Source organism: Natator depressus, chromosome 2 (genome assembly GCF_965152275.1).
Source record: "Natator depressus isolate rNatDep1 chromosome 2, rNatDep2.hap1, whole genome shotgun sequence".
Taxonomy (NCBI): Eukaryota; Metazoa; Chordata; order Testudines; family Cheloniidae; genus Natator; species Natator depressus.
Genome location: NC_134235.1, coordinates 141,819,923 through 141,846,522, shown reverse-complemented (window position 1 = coordinate 141,846,522; position 26,600 = coordinate 141,819,923). Strand labels below are relative to the sequence as shown.

At 43.7% G+C, this 26,600-nt stretch overlaps 1 protein-coding gene across 1 annotated transcript in view; it reads left to right on the top strand.

Moving 5' to 3' along the window:
- SLC12A7 (solute carrier family 12 member 7) overlaps nt 1-26,600 on the top strand; it is a 321,321-nt gene that overhangs the window by 281,121 nt on the left and 13,600 nt on the right. Inside the window, exons 19-21 of the mRNA XM_074945079.1 lie at nt 13,495-13,664; nt 13,860-13,991; nt 25,680-25,787. Of these exons, the coding sequence (XP_074801180.1) occupies nt 13,495-13,664; nt 13,860-13,991; nt 25,680-25,787 (410 nt within the window). The remainder of the gene's footprint in view (nt 1-13,494; nt 13,665-13,859; nt 13,992-25,679; nt 25,788-26,600) is intronic.

Genomic DNA, 26,600 nt, shown 5'->3' with positions numbered 1-26,600 from the left:
ACAAGTGCAGAGTCCTGCACTTAGGACAGAAGAATCCCATGCACCGCTACAGACTAGGGACCGAATGGCTAGGCAGTAATTCTGCAGAAAAGGATCTAGGGGTTACAGTGGACGAGAAGCTGGATATGAGTCAACAGTGTGCCCTTGTTGCCAAGAAGGTCAATGGCATTTTGGGATGTATAGGTAGGGGCATTGCCAGCAGATTGAGGGACGTGATCATTCCCATCTATTCGGCATTGGTGAGGCCCTATCTGGAGTACTGTGTCCAGTTTTGGGCCCCACACTACAAGAAGGATGTGGAAAAATTGGAAAGAGTCCAGCGGAGGGCAACAAAAATTATTATGGGGCTGGAACACATGATTTATGAGGAGAGGCTGAGGGAACTGGGATTTTTTAGTCTGCAGAAGAGAAGAATGAGGGGGGATTTGATAGCTGCTTTAAACTACCTGAAAGGGGGCTCCAAAGAGGATGGATCTAAACTGTTCTCTGGTATCAGATGACAGAACAAGGAGTAATGGTCTCAAGTTGCAGTGGGAGAGGTTTAGGTTGGATATTAGGAAAAGATTTTTACTAGGAGGTAGTGAAACACTGGAATGGTTTACCTAGGGAGGTGGTGGAATCTCCTTCCTTAGAGGTTTTTAAGTCAGGCTTGACAAAGCCCTGGCTGGGATGATTTAATTGGGAATTGGTCTCGCTTTGAGGAGGGGGTTGGACTAGATGACCTCCTGAGGTCCCTTCCAACCCTGATATTCTATGATTCTGTGATTCTATGTACTTAAAACATCAAGACTGGCAATAAGCTCAATCAGAGTACACTTAAAGAAAAGGAGTACTTGTGGCACCATAGAGACTAACAAATTTATTTGAGCATAAGCTTTCGTGAGCTACAGCTCACTTCATCGGATGCATTCAGTCGAAAATACAGTGGGGAGATTTATATACATAGAGAACATGAAACAATGGGTGTTACCATACACACTGTAACCAGAGTGATCACTTGGCACCCTGACAGCAGGATTGTCTGGCTATGTAGACTCCCTTCTCAGGCCCTACGCTACCAGCACTCCCAGCTATTTTTGAGACACCACTGACTTCCTGAGGAAACTAAAGTCCATCGGTGATCTTCGTGAAAACACCATCCTGGCCACTATGGATGTAGAAGCCCTCTACACCAACATTCCACACAAAGATGGACTACAAGCCATCAGGAACAGTATCCCCGATAATGTCACGGCAAACCCGGTGGCTGAACTTTGTGACTTTGTCCTCACCCATAACTATTTCACATTTGGGGACAATGTATAACTTCAAATCAGCGGCACTGCTATGGATACCTGCATGGCCCCACAGTATGCCAACTTTTTTATGGCTGACTTAGAACAACCCTTCCTCAGCTCTCGTCCCCTAATGTCCCTGCTCTACTTGAGCTACATTGATGACATCTTCATCATCAGGACCCATGGAAAAGAAGCGCTTGAGGAATTCCACCATGATTTCAACAATTTCCATCCCACCATCAACCTCAGCCTGGACCAGTCCATACAAGAGATCCACTTCCTGGACACTACGGTGCTAATAAGCGATGGTCACATAAACACCACCACCATACTGGAAACCTACTGACCGCTATTCCTACCTACATGCCTCCAGCTTTCATCCAGACCACACCACACGATCCATTGTCTACAGCCAAGGTCTAGGATACAACCGCATTTGCTCCAACCCCTCAGACAGAGACAAACACCTACAAGATCTCTATCAAGCATTCTTACAACTACAATACCCACCTGCTGAAGTGAAGAAACAGATTGACAGAGCCCGAAGAGTACCCAGATGTCACTTACTACAGGACAGGCCCAACAAAGAAAATAACAGAACGCCACTAGCCATCACCCTCAGCCCCCAACTAAAACCTCTCCAACGCATCATCAAGGATCTACAACCTATCCTGAAGGACGACCCATCACTCTCACAGATCTTGGGAGACAGGCCAGTCCTTGCTTACAGACAGCCCCCCAACTTGAAGCAAATACTCACCAGCAACCACACACCACACAACAGAACCACTAACCCAGGAACCTATCCTTGCAACAAAGCCCGTTGCCAACTGTGTCCACATATCTATTCAGGGGACACCATCACAGGGCCTAATAACATCAGTCACAAAACCAAAAATTTGTGGTTTAGTAAAGCATATCTTTCAGAATGGCATTCACTCTTCGATAGTTTGCTCCAATAGTTAAGCATTTCATTGTTAAAAATTTGAGCCTTATATTTCAAATTTTAATTTGTCTAACTTTTATTTCCAGCCATTGGTTCTTGTTATGCCTTTCTCCACTAGGTAAATGAGCCCCTTAGTACCGGGGTATTTTCTCCCTCTGAAGGTATTTATATTCTGTAAGCAAATCACCTCTTAATTTTATTTGTTTATGAGGTGTACTGAGCAGTTGAGGCCAGCTGAGACTCATGGCTACATACCAGGGAGCTCCAGGCCATCTGGTACTAGGGCAATCTTAGGCTTGCAATAGTATTTCAATATCTGTCTCAGCAATAGCTTACAAAAATAAAATCACCTACCTACTTCTGTTCATTCCTCCATTGTTTATATATGCAAGGACTGTTTAGCCCTTTTTGCCACAGCATCACACTGGAATCTCCTGTTCAGTTGTTTGTCGACTAATACCCCTAACTCCTTTTCAGAATCACGGCTTTCCAGGATTTGTGTATGTAGTGTTTTTGTAGCTGTGTCAGTCCCAGCATATTAGCAAAACAAAGTGGGTGAGGTAATATCTTTTATTGGACCAACTTCTGTTGGTGAGAGAAGCTTTTGAGCTAACAGAGGTTTTCTGTCTCACCAACAGAAGTTGGTCCAAAAACATATTACCTCACCCACCTTGTCTCTTTGCTTTCCAGGAGACAGTCATTCATTATGTAGGCACAGCTAGCATTCTTTTTTCCTTGATATATACGTTTACATTTGGCTGTATTAAAATGCATTTTTGTTTTGCTTACCAAATGATCCAGATCACTCTGAATAACTATCCTATCCTCTTCATATTTTCCTCTCTGCCAATCTTTTTGTCATGTGCAGTTTTGTCAGCAATGATTTTACATTTTCTTCCAGATCATTGATAAAAATATTGAATAGCAAACAGTCTACTACTGATCCACCACAGAACCCCACTACAAACCTCCTATTAGTGTGCTATATTTTATCATTAGAATGTGATGGGGTATTGTCAGGGTTCCTTCCCCACTCTGAACTCTGGGGTACAGATGTGGGGACCCGCATGAAAGACCCCCTAAGCTTATTCTTACCAGCTTAGGTTAAAACTTCCCCAAGGCACAGATTCCTTTCCTGACTTGGGATCGCTGTCACCACCAAGTGATTTAACAAACAATCAGGGAAAAGACCACTTGGAGTCCTATTCCCCCCAAAATATTCCCCCAAGCTTACACCCCCTTTCCTGGGGAAAGCTTGAGCAAATATCCTCACCAATTGGTTACAATCCTTCCTGATGCGGGGAGGAGGGGACGCTGATCTGGTTGGGGGAAGCAGGGGACATAAACTCCCTCTCTGGGAGGGAAAAGCCCCTCAGGCAGGCTTGATCTGGGCGTGGGTGAGAGGGAGACAGCTTTAAGCTGGGCAAGCCTTACTTTCACAGGCATGAGAGCTGGCCATGGAGAAGAGCCCACGGGGAACTTGAGGCTAGAAGTATTGGTGTTGTGTTCCCCCATCCTGTCTCCTCACACATGGGGGAAGGGATGCAGCGCCCTGGGACCTGGGTCAGAACCGTAGGGTTTGGGACCTCCCAGAGCCCGCATGTGAGGGGTCCAGGCACAGGCAGGGTCCGTGCTGGGGGAGGCTGCTCATTTGCACCTGGGGCTGGGGCTGCAGTGAAGCCCCTCTCACCTCTGGCCGTGGCTGGGCGCACCCAACTGGCTAGACAGAGCATGGGGAGGGGGCAAGCTGCTGGCCCCATTCCAAGTTCACTCATCAGACACAAGGGCAAACTTTTCTTAAAGAAGCCATGTCTTTTGGTTTGTCCCTCTGTCCAGCAGTAAGGGGGTCTGCAGCTGGTTTCTCCTGGCTGGAGGGGAGCATAGGTTCTGGAGGAGATGCCAGAGTGGGCTGAGAATGGCTGGCTCGTTCCTTGAGAAACACCCGAGCCCGTACTCCCCCACCCCTCCTCAGCTAGGCCCAGAAACTGCCATGCCCTAGCTGCTTGTCCCCCCTAGCCCAGCTCCCTCTGCCCTGAAAATTAAAAGGACTCACACATGCCTGCAATGGGAGCCCTCTGGGAGCTTCAGCCGCGGCAGGAGAAACAGCTGATAGGCGGGGGCTTCGCGCCAAACGGCTGATTGGCTGCAGCCAGCCAAAGAGCTGATGAGGGCTGCTGCCCATGCTAAATAGCTGATTGGCAGTTGCCAACAGCTGATCTCCCCGGTGTGTGCAGAGCACCCACTAATTTTTTTCTGTGGTTCCTGATCTCAAGTTTGTCTTCTGCTTCTGATCTCCCGGTATCCTGAGCCAGCTGAATCTTGACTCCTGTTTTGTGACTGTGGACTCTGGCTCGAACCACTATGGCTGCCCCTGACTGGGCCGTGACAGCTTGTTCAGACCACAATAACCCTATAGGACTGAGCTCTGTGTGAGAACGATGGACGTAGCAACACCACTACAGCCACCAGAAGCATCAGACTTGCCCAAATGGTCCCTCTGCCTCCAGGTGGATAATCAAGCACTGCAGGCCCAAGCTGCGCAGTTTATCAGGAGAAACCAGCAATTGCCGGAGCAAGTTGCTCCCATTGAGACACCTACTGAGGGAACTACAGAACCCTATTTAAGCCAGCAGCAGGAACAGGAACCTGTCAGGACAACTGGACTCCTCCCTGTTCTGGACTGTATACCTTGTGCATCCTGCTCCCACTCCCACAGCTTGATTTCCTGACATCCTGGCCTTGTATGACTCCTAGTATCTGATTCGTGGTTCTGATCTCCTGTCTTCCTCTTGCCTCTTACCCACCGGTATCCTGACCTAGCCTGACTCTGGTTCCTGACTTTTGTTTCTGACCTCAAGTTTGTCTTCTGCTTCTGATCTGCTGGTATCCTGACCCAGCTGATTCTTGACTCCTGTTTCATGAGTGTGGACTTTGGCTCTGACCACTAGGTATGGCTGCCCATGACCCACCTGTGACACTAATAATAGTCCCATTCTTTAGTTTCCTGGTGATTGAATCCTGTATCATTTTTTCCATTATTTTGCCTGGGGTTGATATCACATTATAACAAGCCTGTAATTACCTGGATCAAACCACCTGCTCTTTTTGAATATTTGCACATTACCAATCCTCTGGAATTTCCTTGGTATTCCAATACCAATTCATTAAATAAAAATTAATAGTAGCAGAACAGAGGTCTCCTCAACCAACTCTTTTAAGATTCTTGGATGCAAGCTGCCTGGATTTCCTGATTAAAAAATGTGTATCCTTAGTAGATGCTGTTTTATGTTTTCCTAAATTACTAGTTCATCATCTTCCTGTGATATGAATACATCATCCTGCTTCTTTCCAAATACAGAACATATATTTATTGAACACTTCTGCCTTTTCTACATCATTATTAACATTTTTACCATTTCCCTCTCATGATATGATATTTTTTGGTTTCTGACATAATTCATGTTATCCTTGACCCAGCTATCCATGGATTTTTCTCTGATATCTTTAGCATCCCTTATTAGTTTACTTATCTTATCAATATCTAATTTTATATTGATTACTGTCTACTTTCCCTTTTTTTCATTTGTTACATATGAAAGTGTTTGTAGCTGTGTTGGTCCTAGAATATAAGAGGCAAGGTAGTAGGTTGTATCTTTTATTGGACCAACTTCTGTTGGTGAAAGAGAAAAGCTTTTGAACAATATACAGCTTTTCTTCAGATCTGTTGTTGCTTAAAAGCTTTTCTCTTTCATCAAGAGAAGTTGGTCCAATAAAAAAGGTAATAACTTCACCCACCTTATCTCTCATATATGAGGGTGGACTGATATAAGTCAAAATGATTTAAAACACTGATTTTAACCATGATTTAATTCAGCAAGCACAAAATGTTGATTTCACTCCTTAGTTTTGCATTTGTACTTTTCAGTTATTTTCCTAAAGACCGGTTGATTCTAATTCGTTGATAACCATTAAAACATCTTGATTTGCAATTAAATATAAGCCTCTACATAAATTAGGTACTTCTTTTTGTAGGAGGATACACTATAGCTTGGTCTACACTATAAAGTTAGGTAGACATGAGTCACTTTGCATTAACCCATTTGTGCATGTATCTACAATGAAATTTGTCTTTGCCTGACATAAGTGCCCCATTATGGTGATAAAAACACCTCCCCTGAACAGTGTTGAGCCATGGTTGACCTACTAAGGTTAATGCTGTTCAAGTGTAGGCACTGCGTGACCTGACAGTGACCTAAAGTTAGCAGTTAGCAGTTAGTGACCTAAAAGTTAGCAGTTAGTGACGTAAAGTTAGCAGTTCTCCCGCAATGCTCCATTTCCTACAACGCTGACCATTCTGGTCATAATTGTGAACTCCATTGCCCAGGGGTCACAGAAACCAGAAGCCACTGCCATGGATTTTTGGAATGCCTTTTCCTGATTGCTCACTTTACTGAGTATACCTAGTGGCTCTCCCTCGTGTTCAACTGCCAACTCGCCATGATACTAGACACACTCCTGCCAGGAGTAGACTGGAGGTGTTGGGTCTCCTAGGCGAGTTGGGAGAAGAGCCTGTGCAAGCACAGCTATGGACCAGCCATAGAAACGTGGCTATATCTATGAACAGATTGCAAGGGGGATGCAGGCCAAGGGGTACAACAGGGATCAGCATGCATGAAAACACAGGTACTGCACCAGGTGTTCCACAAATCCAGGGAAGCCAACAATCAGTCGGGTGCTGAGATGAAGATCTGCTGCCTTCACAATGAGCTGTATGCCATACCTGGTGGAGAGTCCACCAGGACCCCACTACCATGGATACCTCAGAGGACGCAAGACCGACACCCACACCATGAACAGTGAGGAAGAGCAGAGGGAAGACAGAAATGTTTGAGACACCTCCACAGTTTAGCCAGTCCCACCAGCTGAGCACGGGTACACCCAGTGAAGAGGCAGTGACCTCAGGTAAGTGTGTGCATGTATTTTTCCTTACAGTGCTTAAATATAAAGATGGCACCTGGCCCATCCGCAAGACACACACATTGCTGTTTCATTCTTTTACTAGTACGAGAAAAGGTAGCAGTACAAAAAATAGAAGTAGAGTTGGTATGTGCTTTTCATTCCCTTTTTGGGTTAGGTGGGTGTGGGGAGAAGAGGGTACCATGCGGAGCAGTTTGTTTATATACACAGAGATGCCCATTGTATCTTCCTGAGAGATCTCTGAAATTTTCATGGAGATACTCTGCAATCCAGTCCCAAAGGCTTCTAGGGATGGCTACCTTATTTCTCCCTCTGAGATAGAACACTTTCCCACATCAGTCTGCAATGAGTTCAGCTGGCACCATTACAATACACAGGCTAGTGGCATGCAGGCCCAGGGGGTGAGGCCCAGCCCTCAGGAGTGAGATATCAGCTAAAATCACCACCAGCTTTGGAAAATAGTGCCAATATTCAAAGCCATTGCCCTATACTCATACCCATGGAAGATGGACCAACATTTTATTGTTTCATGCAATTAAAATTCTTTCTCTTTCCCCACTCTCAATCCCTATGGTTGGGGCTGGAGAGCAGTGCTCTGCAGAGGGTTCCCAAGGCTGAAGTGTCAATAGTTATGTCTTATTACACTTTTTTATGGGGGTAAGGGAAGGGAATTTTGAAACGTGTCTCTCCCTTTCTGTTGTGACTATAAATCCAATGACACATCTCTGTTTTTATCAGCAGCTTCTGGCGTGGCGGCCTGGAGGTGTACCCTCTCCAGATCCCCAGAACACCTGAACTTGATGAGAAGGAAAGAGAAGAGGACTAGGAGGATGTGTTCTGTGAGATCCTGCAAGCCAGTGCTGCATAGGACTGTAAACAAAGGGCCTGGAGGGTCAACATGGCAGATGGCCTGTAGAAGGGAAGAGGAGACAGGAGAAAGGCCTGGGAACCCCATAAGGACATGCAGTGATATGCATTTGAACATAATGAGTCTTCTGAGGCAGCAGCATATCCAAATGCTGCAGACCCTGGTTGACCTACAGGTCCCAAAATCCTAAAGTCTCCACCCTTTTCAGTTCTTTGAGAACTCCATGGTAGCATCTCCTTACACTCCCAACATACCACTTGGTATCACATGCTGCATCCTTACCCCTACCACTCTATGCCAGGGAACAGCAAAGAAAACCACAACTTCACATACCCTGACCTGTGAGAACCATGGTTAGTGTATGAGTAGTCACAACGGACTATACTTGTGCACTGAAGCAGACAGAAATGTTTGTTGCCTTTCCAATTTCAAAATCCGAGTCTGTTAATTTATGTTAAAAGTTTGTACTGCATTGCCTCTTGTTTTTTGCACATTGTTAAACTGCACTGTTTTTGCCACTCAAGAAATTTCTGTTTATGGAAAATTAAATTATTTTTATTAGTTTACAACCCATATTGCAGAATGCATATGAATACTCAAAGCACCCAGCACTTGTAAAGCACCACAGAACTCCTAGTTCAAGAAAACACACAGTCCAATATTTATAACGGTACAGCAAACGTAACATAATCCATAGTTTCAATAAAACATCTAGTCAAATTTATAAATGTACCGCAATCATCATTCCTAACAGAACTCAAAACTCCTGGCCCAGAAACCATTGCAACACAGAACAATGGCTGACTGTTAAAGTGCTCTTTCAAAACTTTCTTCAGTTGCACAGTTCCTTGTTAAGCACTTGTAACAGCTTCACTGTTTGATTCACTGTTCAAAGTCAGCAGACAGCTGCTCCACCTCTGCTCTCCACCCTGGCGGCAGCTTTTCTCCCTTTTGCCTCACAGATATTATGTAGGACACAACAGGCAGCTATCCATTGGGATATTTTTGTCACTGAGATCCATTGTATTGAGTAAACACCTTCAGTATATTAAAATCACATTCAACTGTCATTCTGAAGCTGCTGAAGTAGTAGCTGAATCATTTCTTGGTGCTGGTTGAGGTAGCCACATACAGCTTCATGAGCCAGGGAAACAAGGGATAGACTGTGCCCCCCTGAATCACTATTGTCATTGCCATATTGTCAGTGGTAGTCTGCCGGTTGGGAAAGAATGTCCCTGCTTGCAGCTTTCTGACCGGTCCTGTGTTTTTAAAGATGCAAGCACATCTTCCCTGACCAGTCCACAGTAATATTGGTGAAGTATCTCTGGTGATCCACCAAAGCTTGCATATCCATAGAAAAATAGATCTTTCTTTTGATGTACTCTGTGCCAACGTAGGATATGTGTACCATCTATCACCCCACCAGAATTTGGGAACCCCATTTGCTGCTAATTTATCCACTGTGTCCTGCACATCTACCTCTCCTTCCAGTTTCGTGTCATCTGCAAACTTGCTGAGAGTGCAATCCACACCATCCTTCAGATCATTTATGAAGATATTGAACAAAACCGGCCCCGGGACCAACCCTTGGGGCACTCCACTTGATCCCGGCTGCCAACTAGACATGGAGCCATTGATCACTACCCGTTGAGCCCGACAATCTAGCCAACTTTCTATCCACCTTATAGTCCATTCATCCAGCCCATACTTCTTTAACTGGCTGGCAAGAATTCTGTGAGAGACGGTGTCAAAAGCTTTGCGAGAGTCAAGGAACACCACGTCCACTGCTTTCCCCTCATCCACAGAGCCAATTATCTCGCATTAGAAGGCAATTAGATTAGTCAGGCATGACTTGCCCTTGGTGAATCCATGCTGACTGTTCCTGATCACTTTCCTCTCCTCTAAGTGCTTCAGAATTGATTCCTTGAGGACCTACTCCATAATTTTTCCAGGGACTGAGGTGAGGCTGACTGGCCTGTAGTTCCCAGGATCCGCCTTCCTCCCCTTTTTAAAGATGGGCACTACATTAGCCTTTTTCCAGTCGTCCGGGAGTTCCCCTGATCGCCATGAGTTTTCAAAGATAATGGCCAATGGCTCTGCAATCACATCTGCCAACTCCTTTAGCTCTCTCGGATGCAGCGGATCCGGCCCCACGGACTTTGCTCGTCCAGCTTTTCTAAATAGTCCTGAACCACTTCTTTTCTCCACAGAGGGCTGTTCACCTCCTCCCCATGCTGTGCTGCCCAGTGCAGTAGTCAGGGAGCTGACCTTGTTCATGAAGACAGAGGCAGAAAAAGCATTAAGTACATTAGCTTTTTCCACATCCTCTGTCACTAGGTTGCCTCCCTCATTCAGTAAGGGGCCCACACTTTCCTTGACTTTCTTCTTGTTGCTAACATACCTGAAGAAACCCTTCTTGTTACTCTTAACATCTCTTGCTAGCTGCAACTCCAGGTGTGATTTGGCCTTCCTGCATGCCCGAGCAATATTTTTATATTCTTCCCTGGTCATTTGTCCAATCTTCCACTTCTTGGAAGCTTCTTTTTTGTGGTTAAGATCAGCAAGGCTTTCACTGTTAAGCCAAGCTGGTCGCCTGCCATATTTACTATTCTTTGTACACATTGGGATGGTTTGTCCCTGTAACCTCAATAAGGATTCTTTAAAATACAGCCAGCTCTCCTGGACTCCTTTCCTCCTCATGTTATTCTCCCAAGGGATCCTGCCTATCAGTTCCCTGAGGGAGTCAAAGTCTGCTTTTCTGAAGTCCAGGTCCGTACTCTGCTGCTCTCCTTTCTTCCCTGTGTCAGAATCCTGAACTCGACCATCTCATGGTCACTGCCTCCCAGGTTCCCATCCACTTTAGCTTCCCCTACTAATTCTTCCCGGTTTGTAAGCAGCAGGTCAAGAAGAGCTCTGCCCCTCGTTGGTTCCTCCAGCACTTGCACCAGGAAATTGTCCCCTACACTTTCCAAAAACTTTCTGGATTGTCTGTGCATTGCTGTATTGCTCTCCCAGCAGATATCAGGGTGATTGAAGTCTCCCATGAGAACCAGGGTCTGTGATCTAGTAACTTCCATGAGTTGCTGGAAGAAAGCCTCATCCACCTCATCCCCCTGGTCCGGTGGTCTATAGCAGACTCCCACTACGACATCACCCTTGTTGCTCACACGTCTCAACTTAATCCAGAGACTCTCAGGTTTTTCTGCAGTTTCATACTTGAGCTCTGAGCAGTCATACTGCTCCCTTACATACAATGCAACTGCCCCACCTATTCTGCCCTGCCTGACCTTCCTGAACAGTTTATATCCATCCATAACAGTACTCCAGTCATGTGAGTTATCCCACCAAGTCTCTGTTATTCCAATCACATCATAATTCCTTGACTGTGCCAGGACTTCCCGTTCTCCCTTCTTGTTTCCCAGGCTTCTTGCATTTGTGTATAGGCACTTGAGATAAGTCACTGATCGTCCCCCTTTCTCAGTATGAGGCAGGAGCCCTCCCCTCTCGCACGCTCCTGCTCGTGTTTCCTCCCGGTATCCCACTTCCCCACTTACCTCAGGGCTTTGGTTCCCTTCTCCCGGTGAACCTAGTTTAAAGCCCTCCTCACTAGGTTAACCAGACTGCTTGCGAAGATGCTCTTCCCTCTCTCCATTAGATGGAGCCCGTCTCTGCCTAGCACTTCTCCTTCTTGGAACACCATCCCACGGTCAAAGAATCCAAAGCCTTCTCTCCGACACCACCTACGTAGCCATTCGTTGACTTCCACGATTCGACAGTCTCTACCCAGGCCTTTTCCTTCCACGGGGAGGATGGATGAGAAGACCACTTGCGCCTCAAACTCCTTTATCCTTCTTCCCAGAGCCATGTAGTCTGCAGTGATCTACTCAAGGTCATTCTTGGCAGTATCATTGGTGCCCATGTGGAGAAGCAGGAAGGGGTAGAGATCCGAGGGCTTGATGAGTCTCGGCAATCTCTCCATCACATCGTGAATCCTAGCTCCTGGCAAGCAGCAGACTTCTCGGTTTTCCCGGTCGACACGGCAGATAGATGACTCAGTCCCCCTGAGGAGAGAGTCCCCGACCACCACCACCCACCTCCTTCTCTTGGGAGCGGTGGTCGTGGAACCCCCAACCTTAGGACAGTGCATCCCATGCCTTCCAATCGGCGGAGTCTCCTTCTGTTCCCTTCCCTCAGATGTATCATCTAGTCCACTCTCCGCATTAGTACCTGTGGAGAGAACATGAAAACGATTGCTTACCTGTATCTGCATTGCTGGTACATGGACGCTCCCCTTTCTTCTTCTGCAGGTCACATGCTGCCAAATTTCTTCACCGTCCTCCTGTCCCCGCAGTGCAGCCTGCTCTGAATCTTCAGAACGTTGTGTCCGTAGAAGTGTATCCTGACGTCTGTCCAGGAAATCTTCGGTTTCTGTTATGCAACGCAGGGTCGATACCTTGTATAGCTTAACATATATTTATTCAGATTTTTATGTTTTAAATCTTTTTATTATGTTAGAAAATGGTGAATGACACATTTCTTGTTTACTAGATGCTGATTAAATTTTTACTCATAATTTCTGTCACTCTGCTTTTGGATGGAAATTGGAATTCAATTTAAAATGAACAAAAACATGATTTCCACATTTTTTTATTAGTTAACTATCTTAAGTGTATGAATACAAAAGAAGAAAAAGCAAGTTTATCAGAACTTGCTTTGCATTGAAAACTAACTGGTTTATTAAACAAAATATTATCTTTAGTTAGTGAACTGAACTAATTGTTTCTGGTCATCATGCCCTTCCATATTTTTGAACTAGTTGATCTCATCCTCTTGCACCTAGTTTATATTCATAGATTAGAAGAGGGAAACAAATTTTCCTGCTTTTTCAACTTCCAGTTATTTTCTCAACTTTGAACTGATCTAGTTGAAAAACTGAAAAGAAAGATAGTACCGGTATTATCTCTGCACCTGTGGAAGAGGATATTGCTGTCAAAGCCGATTTAACACTTCAGCAAACTCTGTTTCCAGGTGCTTAGCCAGTGACTTCCACCAGTTCTGTGGTCTGACTTTCTTTAAAACTTCAGCAGCACAAATATACCATGTCAATGTTATTTTTTAATTTAATTTACATTATTTTAATTTAAGGTATTAATATAGGTTGGCATATTTTCAGATTTCAAATAGGTTTATTTTTCAAATAAAGAAATCTTATTTAAATTAAACAATCAATTTTGAAAAAATGGTTAATTTTTATCCACGTTGTGTGGATGTGGATGAGTGAGATTGCTGTCTTTGCTTCCTCTCTTAAGCAGGATAGGCTTTTAACCAAAATTATCCTCTTTCACAACAGTGGCATTGTGGATTTTTGGCCATCTAATAGTCTTCTTCAGCAACTCCGAATTTTCATTCAAATTTTCTGATTTCAGATACAGTCCGAGAAACAACAGCAGCACAACAAGCTCTACTGGTCGCTAAAAACATTGATTTGTTTCCAACGAATCAAGAGCGCTTTTCTGAAGGGAACATAGATGTGTGGTGGATTGTTCATGATGGTGGCATGCTGATGTTGCTTCCTTTCCTGCTTCGACAGCACAAGGTACAGTATATGATTCAAAAAGGGAAATCTTGTCTTAGAAAATGAGTAGGAATGACTTTTCTTTCACTAAGCATTACATAAAATTACTAAATAAATTCTTATATACTTTTTTACTTAGCTGTTTAAAGGATTGTGAACAGAAGGGGAAAAATTATTTCTACGTTTGTCATATAAAATGCCTTTTCCCTTACATAGGTGTGGAGAAAATGCAAAATGCGTATCTTTACTGTTGCCCAAATGGATGACAACAGTATTCAAATGAAAAAGGACCTTCAGATATTTTTGTATCATCTTCGACTTAATGCTGAGGTGGAGGTTGTTGAAATGGTAAGCTCCTGTATATTTTACCTGTTACCTGAAAACCTTGAACTAAACTTGGAAGTTCTTCCTCAGACTCCTGGAATTTCTTTTGCCTAATGACATTTGGAGGGTAAACTAAGTAAGAGATCGTAGTATTTGGCCTAAAATGGCAGGAAAAGCAAAATTTAATGTTCCTACAGCAATGTTAACCACATAATGCATCCTATATATTTTATGGTGTATTTTTTACAATATAAGCAGTAATAGGTCACACATAGGTCAAATACTGCACATATGCAATATGGTTGAGTTAAGGTTCCATATTGTACCTTAACACGTGTGTTTTCTGACTGTGATTTTAACTGGGCAACCTTAATATTGCATTACCATAAATTTTTGTATTTCATTTCCTAGTTACTTTAAAAGAGTGGAGAGAAAAAATTCCCTGTTGTTGTTTTATAAATATAAATTACACACAGAAAACTATATTAAAAATACTCAAAACTAAGGAAAGAGAGAATTCATGTTGCCTGCAATCTCAGTTTGACCCCCTTGTATGTATGCTTTATGATACAGGTTTTAAATACATGATCACAAATTATTTTTTCCATAAGACCCCGCCTCATTCAGTGCACAAGATGGAAAATATTCATTGAATGAGCAGCTATTCAAAATTTTGTTTTATCCATAGAGTTTAATGTGTGACCCCCGTTTTGTTCACTGTACACTATTCAAACCCTACTATGAATACAGAATTATGAATTTCCTCATAGTCTTTTCTTTGGCACTGATTAGAATAAGTATTGAAGTGCTTCAGGAACATTAATTAATTTTCATAATACCCCATGAGACTGGGGCTATTATTCCCATTTATAAACTCAGGCACAAAGAAATTAAGGCAAACATTGTCAAAAGTGTCCACTAATTTTGGGTCCCCAATCTGAGATGATTATGGCCTCATTTTTAAGTGATTTTAGTATTGTACAGCACTTTATATGTTCAAAGCACAGCTCCAATTGACTTCAGCTGTAGGTGTGAATGTTCAGAGCTTCTGCAAATCAGGCCCCAGATACCTCATGTTGGGCTAAAAAAAGAGGAACACAGAATTAGTGACACCTGTGAAAAGTTTGGTCGACATAACTTGCCTAGTATAGGAATTCACTGGCAGAGATGAGGATTTGAAACCAGTTCTCCAGGGCAGCATTCAGTTGCCTTAGCCATAAGACCATTATTTCTCTTCCTGTAATCCCCTGCCTCATTGACTACACACCTTCCAATTTCTGCAACAAATGAGGCAGGAGAACAAACAAAGAACAATAGTCTGTGATCACTACGCACACAGGGGGCTGAATTACATTTGCACTGTCATAGTCAGGAAGGAGACATGCTGTAGTGCTCTGTATTAGAGTTTCTTAAGGGCTGATGGCTTCATGCCCAGACATATTGAATTTCTTTAGGCCAGGCAGAAGGTGACAAAGATGGGTATATCTAAGGCCAAGTCATCATCCACCATGATGGGACAGACTGTTCTAGCCAACAGGAGATGGTAGAAGGTTGTGGATGCTGCTATGAGAGAGCTTGTGATGAGCAAGGAATCCAAAAATAAGTTCTAAATGTCTCCTTTCCCAGCCAGTCCCATTCTGCCCCCCAACTCTGGCTTACAGTCTCCACATCCAATCTCAGTCTTTCCACCCCTATTCTCAGTCTTTCCACCACTACTCTCAGTCTCCTCACTAGGATCCATGTCCTAATTCCCTTACACCTTCCCATCCTAGGCTCCTTGTCCCTGTCTCCTTCCAAGCCAATCTCCCTCTTCTCCACTTCCTTCTCAGTCCCAATCTACTACCTCCACCTCCCTCTCCCTCTTGTCCCTTCTGCATTCAGTCAGGCAGCTTCCTCCTCCACACTACCTGGGCCCAGCAAAGGAGCAATGAGGGCATAAGAGAGATTGTCTCCCTGCTATCAGTTACAGTGCTCAATGGAGAGCAGGAGCAGGAATTGCAGGAAGTCCTTCTCAGCCTCTGAATCTCTGGGATGGAGCATGTTCAGTCCCTCTGTGGCAATGGTGCATGTGCAGTCCAATAAGAACATAGGAGCTGTGAGGGATGGAGCGTGCCTAATTCGGAAGGGATTTTCTGGTAATCTAGCTGCCAAATTCTAAGAGCATGAGATTTTTCAAAGGTTTATAACTTGGCCAAATTTGGGGAGATTTTCACAGGAATGGAAAAAGGCACATCCCTGATGACAGGATGACATATATGCCAAATTTCAAGCCCTTGCTCCAAAGCATAGAAGAGCTAGAGCTTTTCAATGAAATGGTTGTAAGAATTTTCTTAACGCAAGCAAAATGTATTTGGCTACCTATGCCAACCTATCACAAATAAAATAAAATCAGACAAAAACATTGACTAAAAGATTCACTGCCAACAAAAGATTCTCCTAGCTCTTAGTTTTAAATTCCCACTCAATATCCATGTTTTCTTGATCAAGGGTCTCTAACAATATTTTTTTTAAATAAGCTGTCATTTTACCCTCCCTCTTCGTCTCGCCCCTGCCCCACCCGCTGGTGGTATTTACCATCCGCTCCAAAAGTGTCTCCAAAATATTTTCCCATTGATTTTCACCAACATATAGGGGCATGGACCTAATTTAGAGGTGTCAGCTTCTCCATCACTTCAGTGAGCAATGCCAGTGGAAAGTCAAGCAGAGAAGACTCCATTTTTCCCTACTAGGCAGAGTCAGAAATTGCTATGTGTGGTTCCAAGCTATTTTATCCACAAAATAATTTGAAGATTTCTTGAAGCAAAAATGCACAATCCTGTCCTCTGAAGTAAGCAAACCCTGATTAAGCCAAGTGCTTTACCACCTGAAACTGCTTCTCTAGTTGGAATTTTGAAGCTGCTTTGGTGGAGGTGAAGAAACAGAGCCACAGCAAAACTTTGCAAAAATTCTCTATGTTGCTATTGGTCAAAGTGTCAGCAGGACTTCCAACACCAGCAGTTTACCCATCTTCCTTCTTGGTTCATGAGTTGAAGGTCTCCAGCGAGGATGAAGCTGAAGAGATGATACTTAAGAGCCACTCTCTGGTTACTCAAGGATAAAAAGTTATTGGAATGTCTTAGAGGCCTCATTAGTACAGTGCCTCTCAGCAAAACAGTATTCATTCTGTGCACTTTCTGAAACCTAGTAGGATGCCTCAGCCTCTGAGACTATGCAATTAAAACAGCTCCTTCATTCCAGGGGGGAGAGGTTCCCCTGGATGTGGCATGACATGGTTGGCATCTCCACACATTCCCAATTCAACCCAAGCATAAGATCCAGAGTGAGCCAAAAAACAGAAACAAGGAGTCTGGTGGCACCTTAAAAACTAACAGATTTATTTGGGCATAAGCTTTCGTGGGTAAAAAACCACTCTTTCAGATGTATGGAGTGAAAATTACAGATGCAGGAATTATGTACTGACACCTGAAGAGAAGGGAGTTACCTCACAAGTGGAGAACCAGTGTTGACAGGGCCAATTCAATCAGGGTGGATGTAGTCTACTCCCTATAATAGATGAGGAAGTGTCAATTCCAGGAGAGGCAAAGCTGCTTTTGTAATGAGCCAGCCACTCCCTGTTCCTATTCAAGCCCAAATTAATGGTGTTAAATTTGCAAATGAATTTTAGTTCTGCTGTTTCTCTTTGAAGTCTGTTTCTGAAGTGTTTTTGTTCAGAATGGGGAAGAGATGGCCAGCCCTCTGTGGAGATAGAGGTGGTTAGGGACTATTTAGAAAAGCTGGACGTGCACAAGTCCATGGGGCCGGACGAGTTACATCCGAGAGTGCTGAAGGAATTGGCGGCTGTGATTGCAGAGCCCTTGGCCATTATCTTTGAAAACTCGTGGCGAACGGGGGAAGTCCCGGATGACTGGAAAAAGGCTAATGTAGTGCCAATCTTTAAAAAAGGGAAGAAGGAGGATCCTGGGAACTACAGGCCAGTCAGCCTCACCTCAGTCCCTGGAAAAATCATGGAGCAGGTCCTCAAAGAATCAATCCTGAAGCACTTACATGAGAGGAAAGTGATCAGGAACAGTCAGCATGGATTCACCAAGGGAAGGTCATGCCTGACTAATCTAATCGCCTTTTATGATGAGATTACTGGTTCTGTGGATGAAGGGAAAGCAGTGGATGTATTGTTTCTTGACTTTAGCAAAGCTTTTGACACGGTCTCCCACAGTATTCTTGTCAGCAAGTTAAGGAAGTATGGGCTAGATGAATGCACTATAAGGTGGGTAGAAAGCTGGCTAGATTGTCGGGCTCAACGGGTAGTGATCAATGGCTCCATGTCTAGTTGGCAGCCGGTGTCAAGTGGAGTGCCCCAGGGGTCGGTCCTGGGGCCGGTTTTGTTCAATATCTTCATAAATGATCTGGAGGATGGTGTGGATTGCACTCTCAGCAAATTTGCAGATGATACTAAACTGGGAGGAGTGGTAGATACGCTGGAGGGGAGGGATAGGATACAGAAGGACCTAGACAAATTGGAGGATTGGGCCAAAAGAAACCTGATGAGGTTCAATAAGGATAAGTGCAGGGTCCTGCACTTAGGATGGAAGAATCCAATGCACCGCTACAGACTAGGGACCGAATGGCTAGGCAGCAGTTCTGCGGAAAAGGACCTAGGGGTGACAGTGGACGAGAAGCTGGATATGAGTCAACAGTGTGCCCTTGTTGCCAAGAAGGCCAATGGCATTTTGGGATGTATAAGTAGGGGCATAGCGAGCAGATCGAGGGATGTGATCGTTCCCCTCTATTCGACACTGGTGAGGCCTCATCTGGAGTACTGTGTCCAGTTTCGGGCCCCACACTACAAGAAGGATGTGGATAAATTGGAGAGAGTCCAGCGAAGGGCAACAAAAATGATTAGGGGTCTAGAGCACATGACTTATGAGGAGAGGCTGAGGGAGCTGGGATTGTTTAGTCTGCAGAAGAGAAGAATGAGGGGGGATTTGATAGCTGCTTTCAACTACCTGAAAGGGGGTTCCAAAGAGGATGGCTCTAGACTGTTCTCAATGGTAGCAGATGACAGAACGAGGAGTAATGGTCTCAAGTTGCAATGGGGGAGGTTTAGATTGGATATTAGGAAAAACTTTTTCACTAAGAGGGTGGTGAAACACTGGAATGCGTTACCTAGGGAGGTGGTAGAATCTCCTTCCTTAGAGGTTTTTAAGGTCAGGCTTGACAAAGCCCTGGCTGGGATGATTTAACTGGGAATTGGTCCTGCTTCGAGCAGGGGGTTGGACTAGATGACCTTCTGGGGTCCCTTCCAACCCTGATATTCTATGATTCTATGATTCTATGAAGTGTCAATACTTTCAAATCTGTTATAGAATGTCCAGGAAGATTGAAGTGTTCTCCTACTGGCTTTTGTATGTTACCATTTAAAAGACTAAATGGACACAAATCGGACATCAGGAATGGTAACATACAAAAGATTCCAGAAGATGCTCTGAGCCCTCCAAATATGAATTTTCTTGGGGTCTCTTCCCCTACTCACCTCCTCAGCGGGCCTGTTGAAATCCCTGGACAGCCTGTGGGCACCAACTCAATGGGGTTCTCATCTTCATGTTTCATGTTTAGACATTCCTCAGGCTCCACAACAACCACCAGCATCACAACTCCAAATAAATCCTCCTCCTTCCTGGGGGACGCAGTGATGCCATCACCACCTTCCTATGCAGATGATTTTAGGTTGTTCTGGGACAGAATTGGAGAATCTTGTCAACCTTTCACTGAAGAGTACAAGAATCCCAGCACTTTGTCATGGACTTTCTTCATACCACCCCCTCAAGCCAAGATTGCACTGCCTGTTAACCAGGCACTCTTCTCACTAGCCCATAATATATGGTAGACCCCTGCCACTTTTGCACCTACCTGCAAATGGGCAGACAAAAATATTACATACCAGCCAAGGAACTGTAATATTTTTTCTCTTATCCCATTCCCAACTCCTTGGTAGTGGATACAGCTAACGAGATAAACCACCAAGCTCGCTCAAGATCCACACCTTCTGATAAAGGAGGATGTTATTCTTCCACTACTCTCCATTTTGAGGTGGCAGATTATCAAGCCCTGATGGCAAAATATGGTTTTAACAGTTCTATTTCAAACCCATGGAACCTCCTCCAAGGAGGCCCAGACTCCAAAAGAGAGTACCACCTCAAACGGCAACCTCCTTACCCAGGTCCCCTTCCAAATGACTGTTTTGACAATTTGGTCAAGGACCACAAACAATCCCCTTCTGTGGATTTGCTGACCAAACCAGTCTTCCACTTCCCCTTTAGGGACCACATGTCACAATTTTACCTTCTTGGGAGCTTATCACCACTGACAGGTGGATTTTAAAGGTGGAGGCTACGGGATATTCTATCCATTTCTATGCTATGCCTCTCTCCCATCCCCATCCCTCTCATGAGAATCTTTTAAAGCAGGAGGTTCAATCCTACAGCAGTTGGAGATGATAGTCGGTTCCCCCAGAATTTGTGGGAAGAGAGTTTTATTCCAAATCATTCTGGTTCCCAAAAGAACATGGTTAGAGGCTGATCATAGACCTCTGGAACCTGAATACTTACATCCTTTCACAGCACTTCAGGATGGTGACTTTGACTTCCATAAACCCAGCCCTGAATCAAGGGGTTGGTTTATTGCCCTCAGCCACCAACACACGTATTTTCACAGTGCTGTGCACCCTTCCTTCAACTTTCTCTGCACTTCTTCATTGGCTCAGAACGCTATTAATACCTGTGTTTCCCTTCAGACTCTCCCAGCCCCATGGGTCTTTACAACAGTCTTCTCAGTAGTGGCAACTCACCTGTGTCAAGACAGTATTAAAGTCTTCCCCATCTGGACAACTGGCTTCTGAAGGGGCACTCTGCTTTAGAGGTCCAGTCTACAGCCAACAAGGCTCTAATGCTGTTCCAATTCCAGGGCCTTCGTATCAACCTGAAAAGTCCACATTAACACCTGTTCAATGGATAGACTTCACTACCACAGGGCGGATTCTCTGCTATATCCAGTCTGGTCACTACCCTCCAGCTGAGTCTCCAGACGATAGTAAGGACCTGACTTCAACTCCTAGTTCCCATGTTGGCCTCAACATTTGTCACATCACATGCAAAACTAAATCTCCAATGCCTTCAGGCCTGGCTCAGAACCATTTACATCAAACAAGCACAGTCTTAGTGAGAAAGTTTCCATACCCTCACGGGTGCTGGACTTCCTCAGGTGGTGGCAAGACCCCTTGCAGATCTGTCTGGGAGAACCATTCTCATACCTGCCACGAACATGAATCATGATGATGATGTGGGGAGCCCACTTGCAAGGATCTACTGCATAGGAAAGATGGTCTCCACAGGAAATATTGCTTTACACCAATGTTTTAGAGCTACAGCCGATTTGTTTTGCATGTCAGGACTAAACATTTAGGGACACCATGTCAGAGTAATGATAGACCACAGTACAACGATGTACTATGTAAATCAACAAGGAGGAGCAAGATCCCAGTCCTTATATACGGAATCTCTAAAGCTACGGAACTAGTGCATTGCCTGCCATATAGAGATTTCCACTGTTTACCTATTGGGTATCCAGAATACGGTGGCAGATGCCCTAAGCAGAAACTTCCACCAGGACCACAAGTGGTTGCTCAACAACCTGATATTTCACATTTGCGGGGTTTGGGGCCTCCCCACAGTGGATCTCTTTGCCAACCAGACCAATACAAAATGCCACATCTTTTGCTCCGAAGGGGCACTATGTCACAACTTTTTAGGAGATGCCGTACTACTCCTCTATCCTTGCCCCCTCCTCTACGCCTTCTCTTCAACAATGCTAATCCTCAGGACATTAATCAAACTGTGGTAGAAGCAGGTAAGGGTCACCTTAATAGTGCCTTCTTGGACAAGACAAGTGTATTATTCAGCTCTTCACCTTTTTGTAGAGATACCTCACCGTCTTACCCTGAAATTGAACCTCCTAACACAGAACTTGGGCATCATGAGCCACCCCAACCTTGTATCACTGATCCTCAAGGCCTCGATGTTCTCAACCTTAGAGGTGGACTATTCATCTGAAGTACAGTCCGTAGTACTAAATAGTAGAAAGTCACCTGCCACGTGAAAGGCTTAACTGCAGAAGTGGAAATGCCTCCTGTCCTGGTGTTCCTGTCAATCTATAGACTCTCTTGAAGCTTCTGTCTCCAGGATGCTTGATTACCTGCTTGAATTAAAAACACAGGACTACCTATGAGTTCTGTCATGATATACCTGGCAGCTATTATGGCCTTTAATTTGCCTATTGAGGGCCTCTTATTTTCGGGTCATGCTACCACTGCCAGATTCCTTAGGGGTTTATCTAATCTGTTCCCTCATATTGGGACCCCACATCTTCTTGAAACCTTAATTTAGTTCTCAGTACCTTAAGGAAACCTCCTTTGGAACCTATGGCAGGCAGATTTGTTCCCCCATCTTTCCTGTAAGACCTTTTCCCTGATAGCTGTCACCTTGGCTAGAAGGGTGGGAGGGCTCAGAGCTCTCATGGCTGACCCATCTTACACTGCCTTCTATCATGTTGAGATCACACTATAACCTCATCCTTGGTTTATGCCATATCAGGCAAGATAACTGTCTGCCAATGTTCTTCCCCAAGCTTCACTCCTCCACAGAAGTGACATGCCTTCACACTTCAGATGCTCACAGGGCATTTCCAGATTTCCCCTAGACTGTTCATATCCTTTTCTGAATGAATGAAAGGACAATTGATCTCTTCTCAAAGATTATCAAAGTGGGTGGCATCATAGCCTGAAACAAGATTGCTGTGGTACAACTTCCCCTCAGAGTGGCAGCATACTCCACTAAGACTCAGTCCATTTCTATTACCCTCATCAAAGACATCCTTATCTCTGAAATTTTCAGGGTTGCAATTTGGTCCTCAGTTCACATGTTCTCAAAACATTACAATATTCTTTCTGTGCCAAGATAGACACAACTTTTGCTGATGCTGTCCTCTGCACCATCTTGGATCTGCCTCCTGAGCACCCCCTTCCATGTTGAGTTACTGCTTGGGAGTCTGTGGTTGAGCACCCATAGGAACATATACTCAAAGAAGAAGGAGAGGTTATTTACCTTTCAGGAACTTGACTTCTTCAAGATATTTTCTCTCCAGGGGTTCTCCCAACCCTCTTACTCTCAGGCTTTGTAGTTGACAAGGAACTGGAATGGTGGCGGGTCCACTTCTCCCCATATTTCCTCACTCCAAAGCATGAGGCCGTATAGAATCATAGGGTTAGAAGGGACTGAAAGGTCATCTAGTCTAATCCCTGTGTAGCGTAGCATGCAGGCGCAGACCTGCAGACACTGCTAACTCAAATCTCTGGCTGAGAGTGCAAGGACATGCTCATATCCTATGGTAGCGCACCCATAGGGCCAACACTTCTCAAAGAACTCAAGTTACTGAAAGGTAAGTAACCTCTCCTCTGAGTTTCCAGTTTGAGAGGGGACTGTAAAGGCAAAGAGAATTAGGATCCTACTCCAGTGAAGTATATGCATAACTTTAAGCACATTCGTAATCCCATTGATTTCGGTGAGATTACTTATGTTCTTAGAGTTACCCTTTGCTTAAATGCTTTTCTGAATCAAGGCCTAGGAGAGGCTTCAAGAGATCCATGAAAACACTAGCTTCAAAAGCCATTTCAGTGAGGGAGTCGAGGTTGTGGGTATTGAAGCCAGGACTGAGTGATTCATTTGACCCATGATGCCATGAAGGATATGTGTTACACTTGCTTCGGGTGCCCAGGATGATGAGTCCCCTTGTTACCCCTCTGCTTCAGCAAAAGTGAGAATAACTTGTGCTTAACTGACACCTCCAGTCTGTCACCCAAACAATCTCCTCAGGGCTCTACTAACCCCTTGCTTTGCCGTGCAGGTTAGTAATAGGTGCACCCCGGTTCCCAAGCCCCTCTGAAAGCATCCCCCTGTAGTTTCCAGCCCTTGTCACTGGATACTCACAGAAATTACCAGGTAAAATATTCCTGAAGGAACAGTCTGCACACAGCTTGACTGGTACTTCTCAGGATCAGTAACATATAACATCACAGCACTGAGATATATGTATAGTGAAACAATCGTAAATTTATTATCAAAGATTAAGGTTTAAGAGATAGTGAGTAAGGATAATAAGTGGAAACAGAAATGGTTACGTATAATACTGACGTATAACATGCTTCTTATAGATTAAACTTAACTTTAACAGGCTACCCATCTGCCTAAAAGCAGTCTTATCTCACCTAAAGCTTTCTTGCAGCATTTCCAACCAGGACCAGTTGGGATCTCATTTTCATGAATGTAATCACATTGCTTGATTACTTCTTTGAGTTCAGGATAACAGGGTGCTGTCCCTGTCCCCCAGTTACAGAACAACAAACCTTCGAAGTGCACCCCAAGACAAAGCTTTTTCCCCCTGCTATCCTCTTTCTGTTAAATCTCATCTGCATTTAACTAAGACTAGTGTTTGTGACTGAGACAAATACTTGATTTACATGTCCACAGATAGATGGATAAACAGCTCTGGTCTGGCAGAGTCATCTTGTAGTCCATGTTGGTTTGTGTTTTTTGTGAAATTTTCAGCTTTGGTAATGTATTTACAGTAATGGAGAAGAAATTGCTGTCTTCTGGCATTTACTAATTTCAATCTAAATGCAGGTGATCCTTTCAAAACCATGTTAAAACCATTTCTTTCAGAGATTCATTTTGAGTAGTGATTTATCTCATGAGTTCTTTAGAACTGCCACACATATATTTGCAAAATATTACCTTCTGAGAACTTCTTTGTGCTTCTTATTTGCCAAAATGCCAGTTTTCTGCTTTGTATTTTGTTGTGTGTGAAATAACTATTTCTGGTATTCTGTGGTTCTAATGTACTTTCAGTTTGATTAATGCCACTACTTCTTCCAGTCATAACAACCTCAGTTAGAATATTTTACTAATTTGTAAGAGCATATTTTAAATAGATATGTTTGTTTATTTTGTTCTCATTAGGAATGTTATCTCTATTTTGTTATATTATATAGTTTCACTTAATTTTTGTTCAATGTCTCAAGACACAAAGGACCATATTCTTTATTAAAGTCTTGCCTCTTTACTCTTCTTTGGTGCATAAAAGGACTGCAAATTGTGTGGAATCAGTCCCCCAGAAAATACCCCTAGTGTTAGCTTGTTCCCTAGGCAGTGTAGAGTTTGGGTCAGTTCTGCACTACGACCACTCCCCTCAAGCCCTCCCACCATTGGATGCATGCTAGAGGTGCAGTTACAAGCCTGTGCATTAGAAGGTTGGGGCCAGAATACAGGAGGTGCAAAGATGGTTTAAAAGGTGGCCTTTAGCCCATCCTCATTCCTGCAGTCTGTATAAGAACAGAGCAATGGAAAGTCTTGTATCTTAAATTTTTCTGATATGATACAGTGTCTAATGGCATATTTTTGCAGGAGTATTTTAATACTGTGTAGACTTGAAAACTAGAATTCCAAAGCATTGAAAACAGAAGATATTTACCAAATATAGGCTTGGAAATACTGTTAGGATATAAATTAACACAAATTAAAGCAAACCCCAAGATGTTACCCAAATGACGGGGGTGGTTGTAAATGAGATTTTTCTCCTTTTAATGATGGCATACTTATTTTGCAGTTTGAAAATGATATTTCAGCATTCACATATGAGAAGACTCTTATGATGGAGCAGAGATCTCAGATGTTAAAACAGATGCAGCTGTCTAAGAATGAAAGGGAAAGAGAGGTAAACAATTTAACTTGACTATAAATTTTATGAAAACCAAGTATAAGCAAGTGGAAATGGTAATGCGAGGCCATGATGTCTAACAATTTCATAACAAGTAAATAAAATAAAACCTCTTTTATTATGAATTATGTACTGGTTTATCAGTTGTAAGAGAATATTTGATTTACTTTATCTTTTTGTGTAATGAGTCATTAATATTAGCTCTAAACAATACTGAAATACTAAAATTACTACAGTTCCAGAATAACTATAGCAGTAGATTGGAGTTTAAAATACTGCACTAAACGCATCTGTGTTTGCATGCTTGTCATCAAACATATCTATTTTCCTGGGTTTGAAGGATTTTAAAAATTTAACTGAAGAATTTTAAACTATATTATTTTGAGTTAAATAGATGATGCAACCTTATATTTTTCAGTAATACTCTTTTTGCCATCATGTCAGCGTTTGAAATCTGCAAGACGTGATAAAGCAATTAAGAAAATTACACTATATATCTAACATATAGCAAGGATTTTTAATGAATCCGTAAACTCTGAGGTCGTACCCTGTGACCGGAGAATTGCTAATATAGTACTGTGACATTATCCAGAGTACAATTTGGACTGTTGAACAGCTGTGTCCCCTTTAATCGCTAGCCTGGGGTGCCTTTTACACTGCTTTGCTGTCAGAACAGCCACTCTTGGCCTGCTCACACAGCCTTCAGCATGCATATTTACTCACAGCTAAACACATGAGCACACTGACTAGTCACTCATGAATTACATACAGGGTGACACCTGCAAATTCTTAGTGTCAGACTTTCCCCCA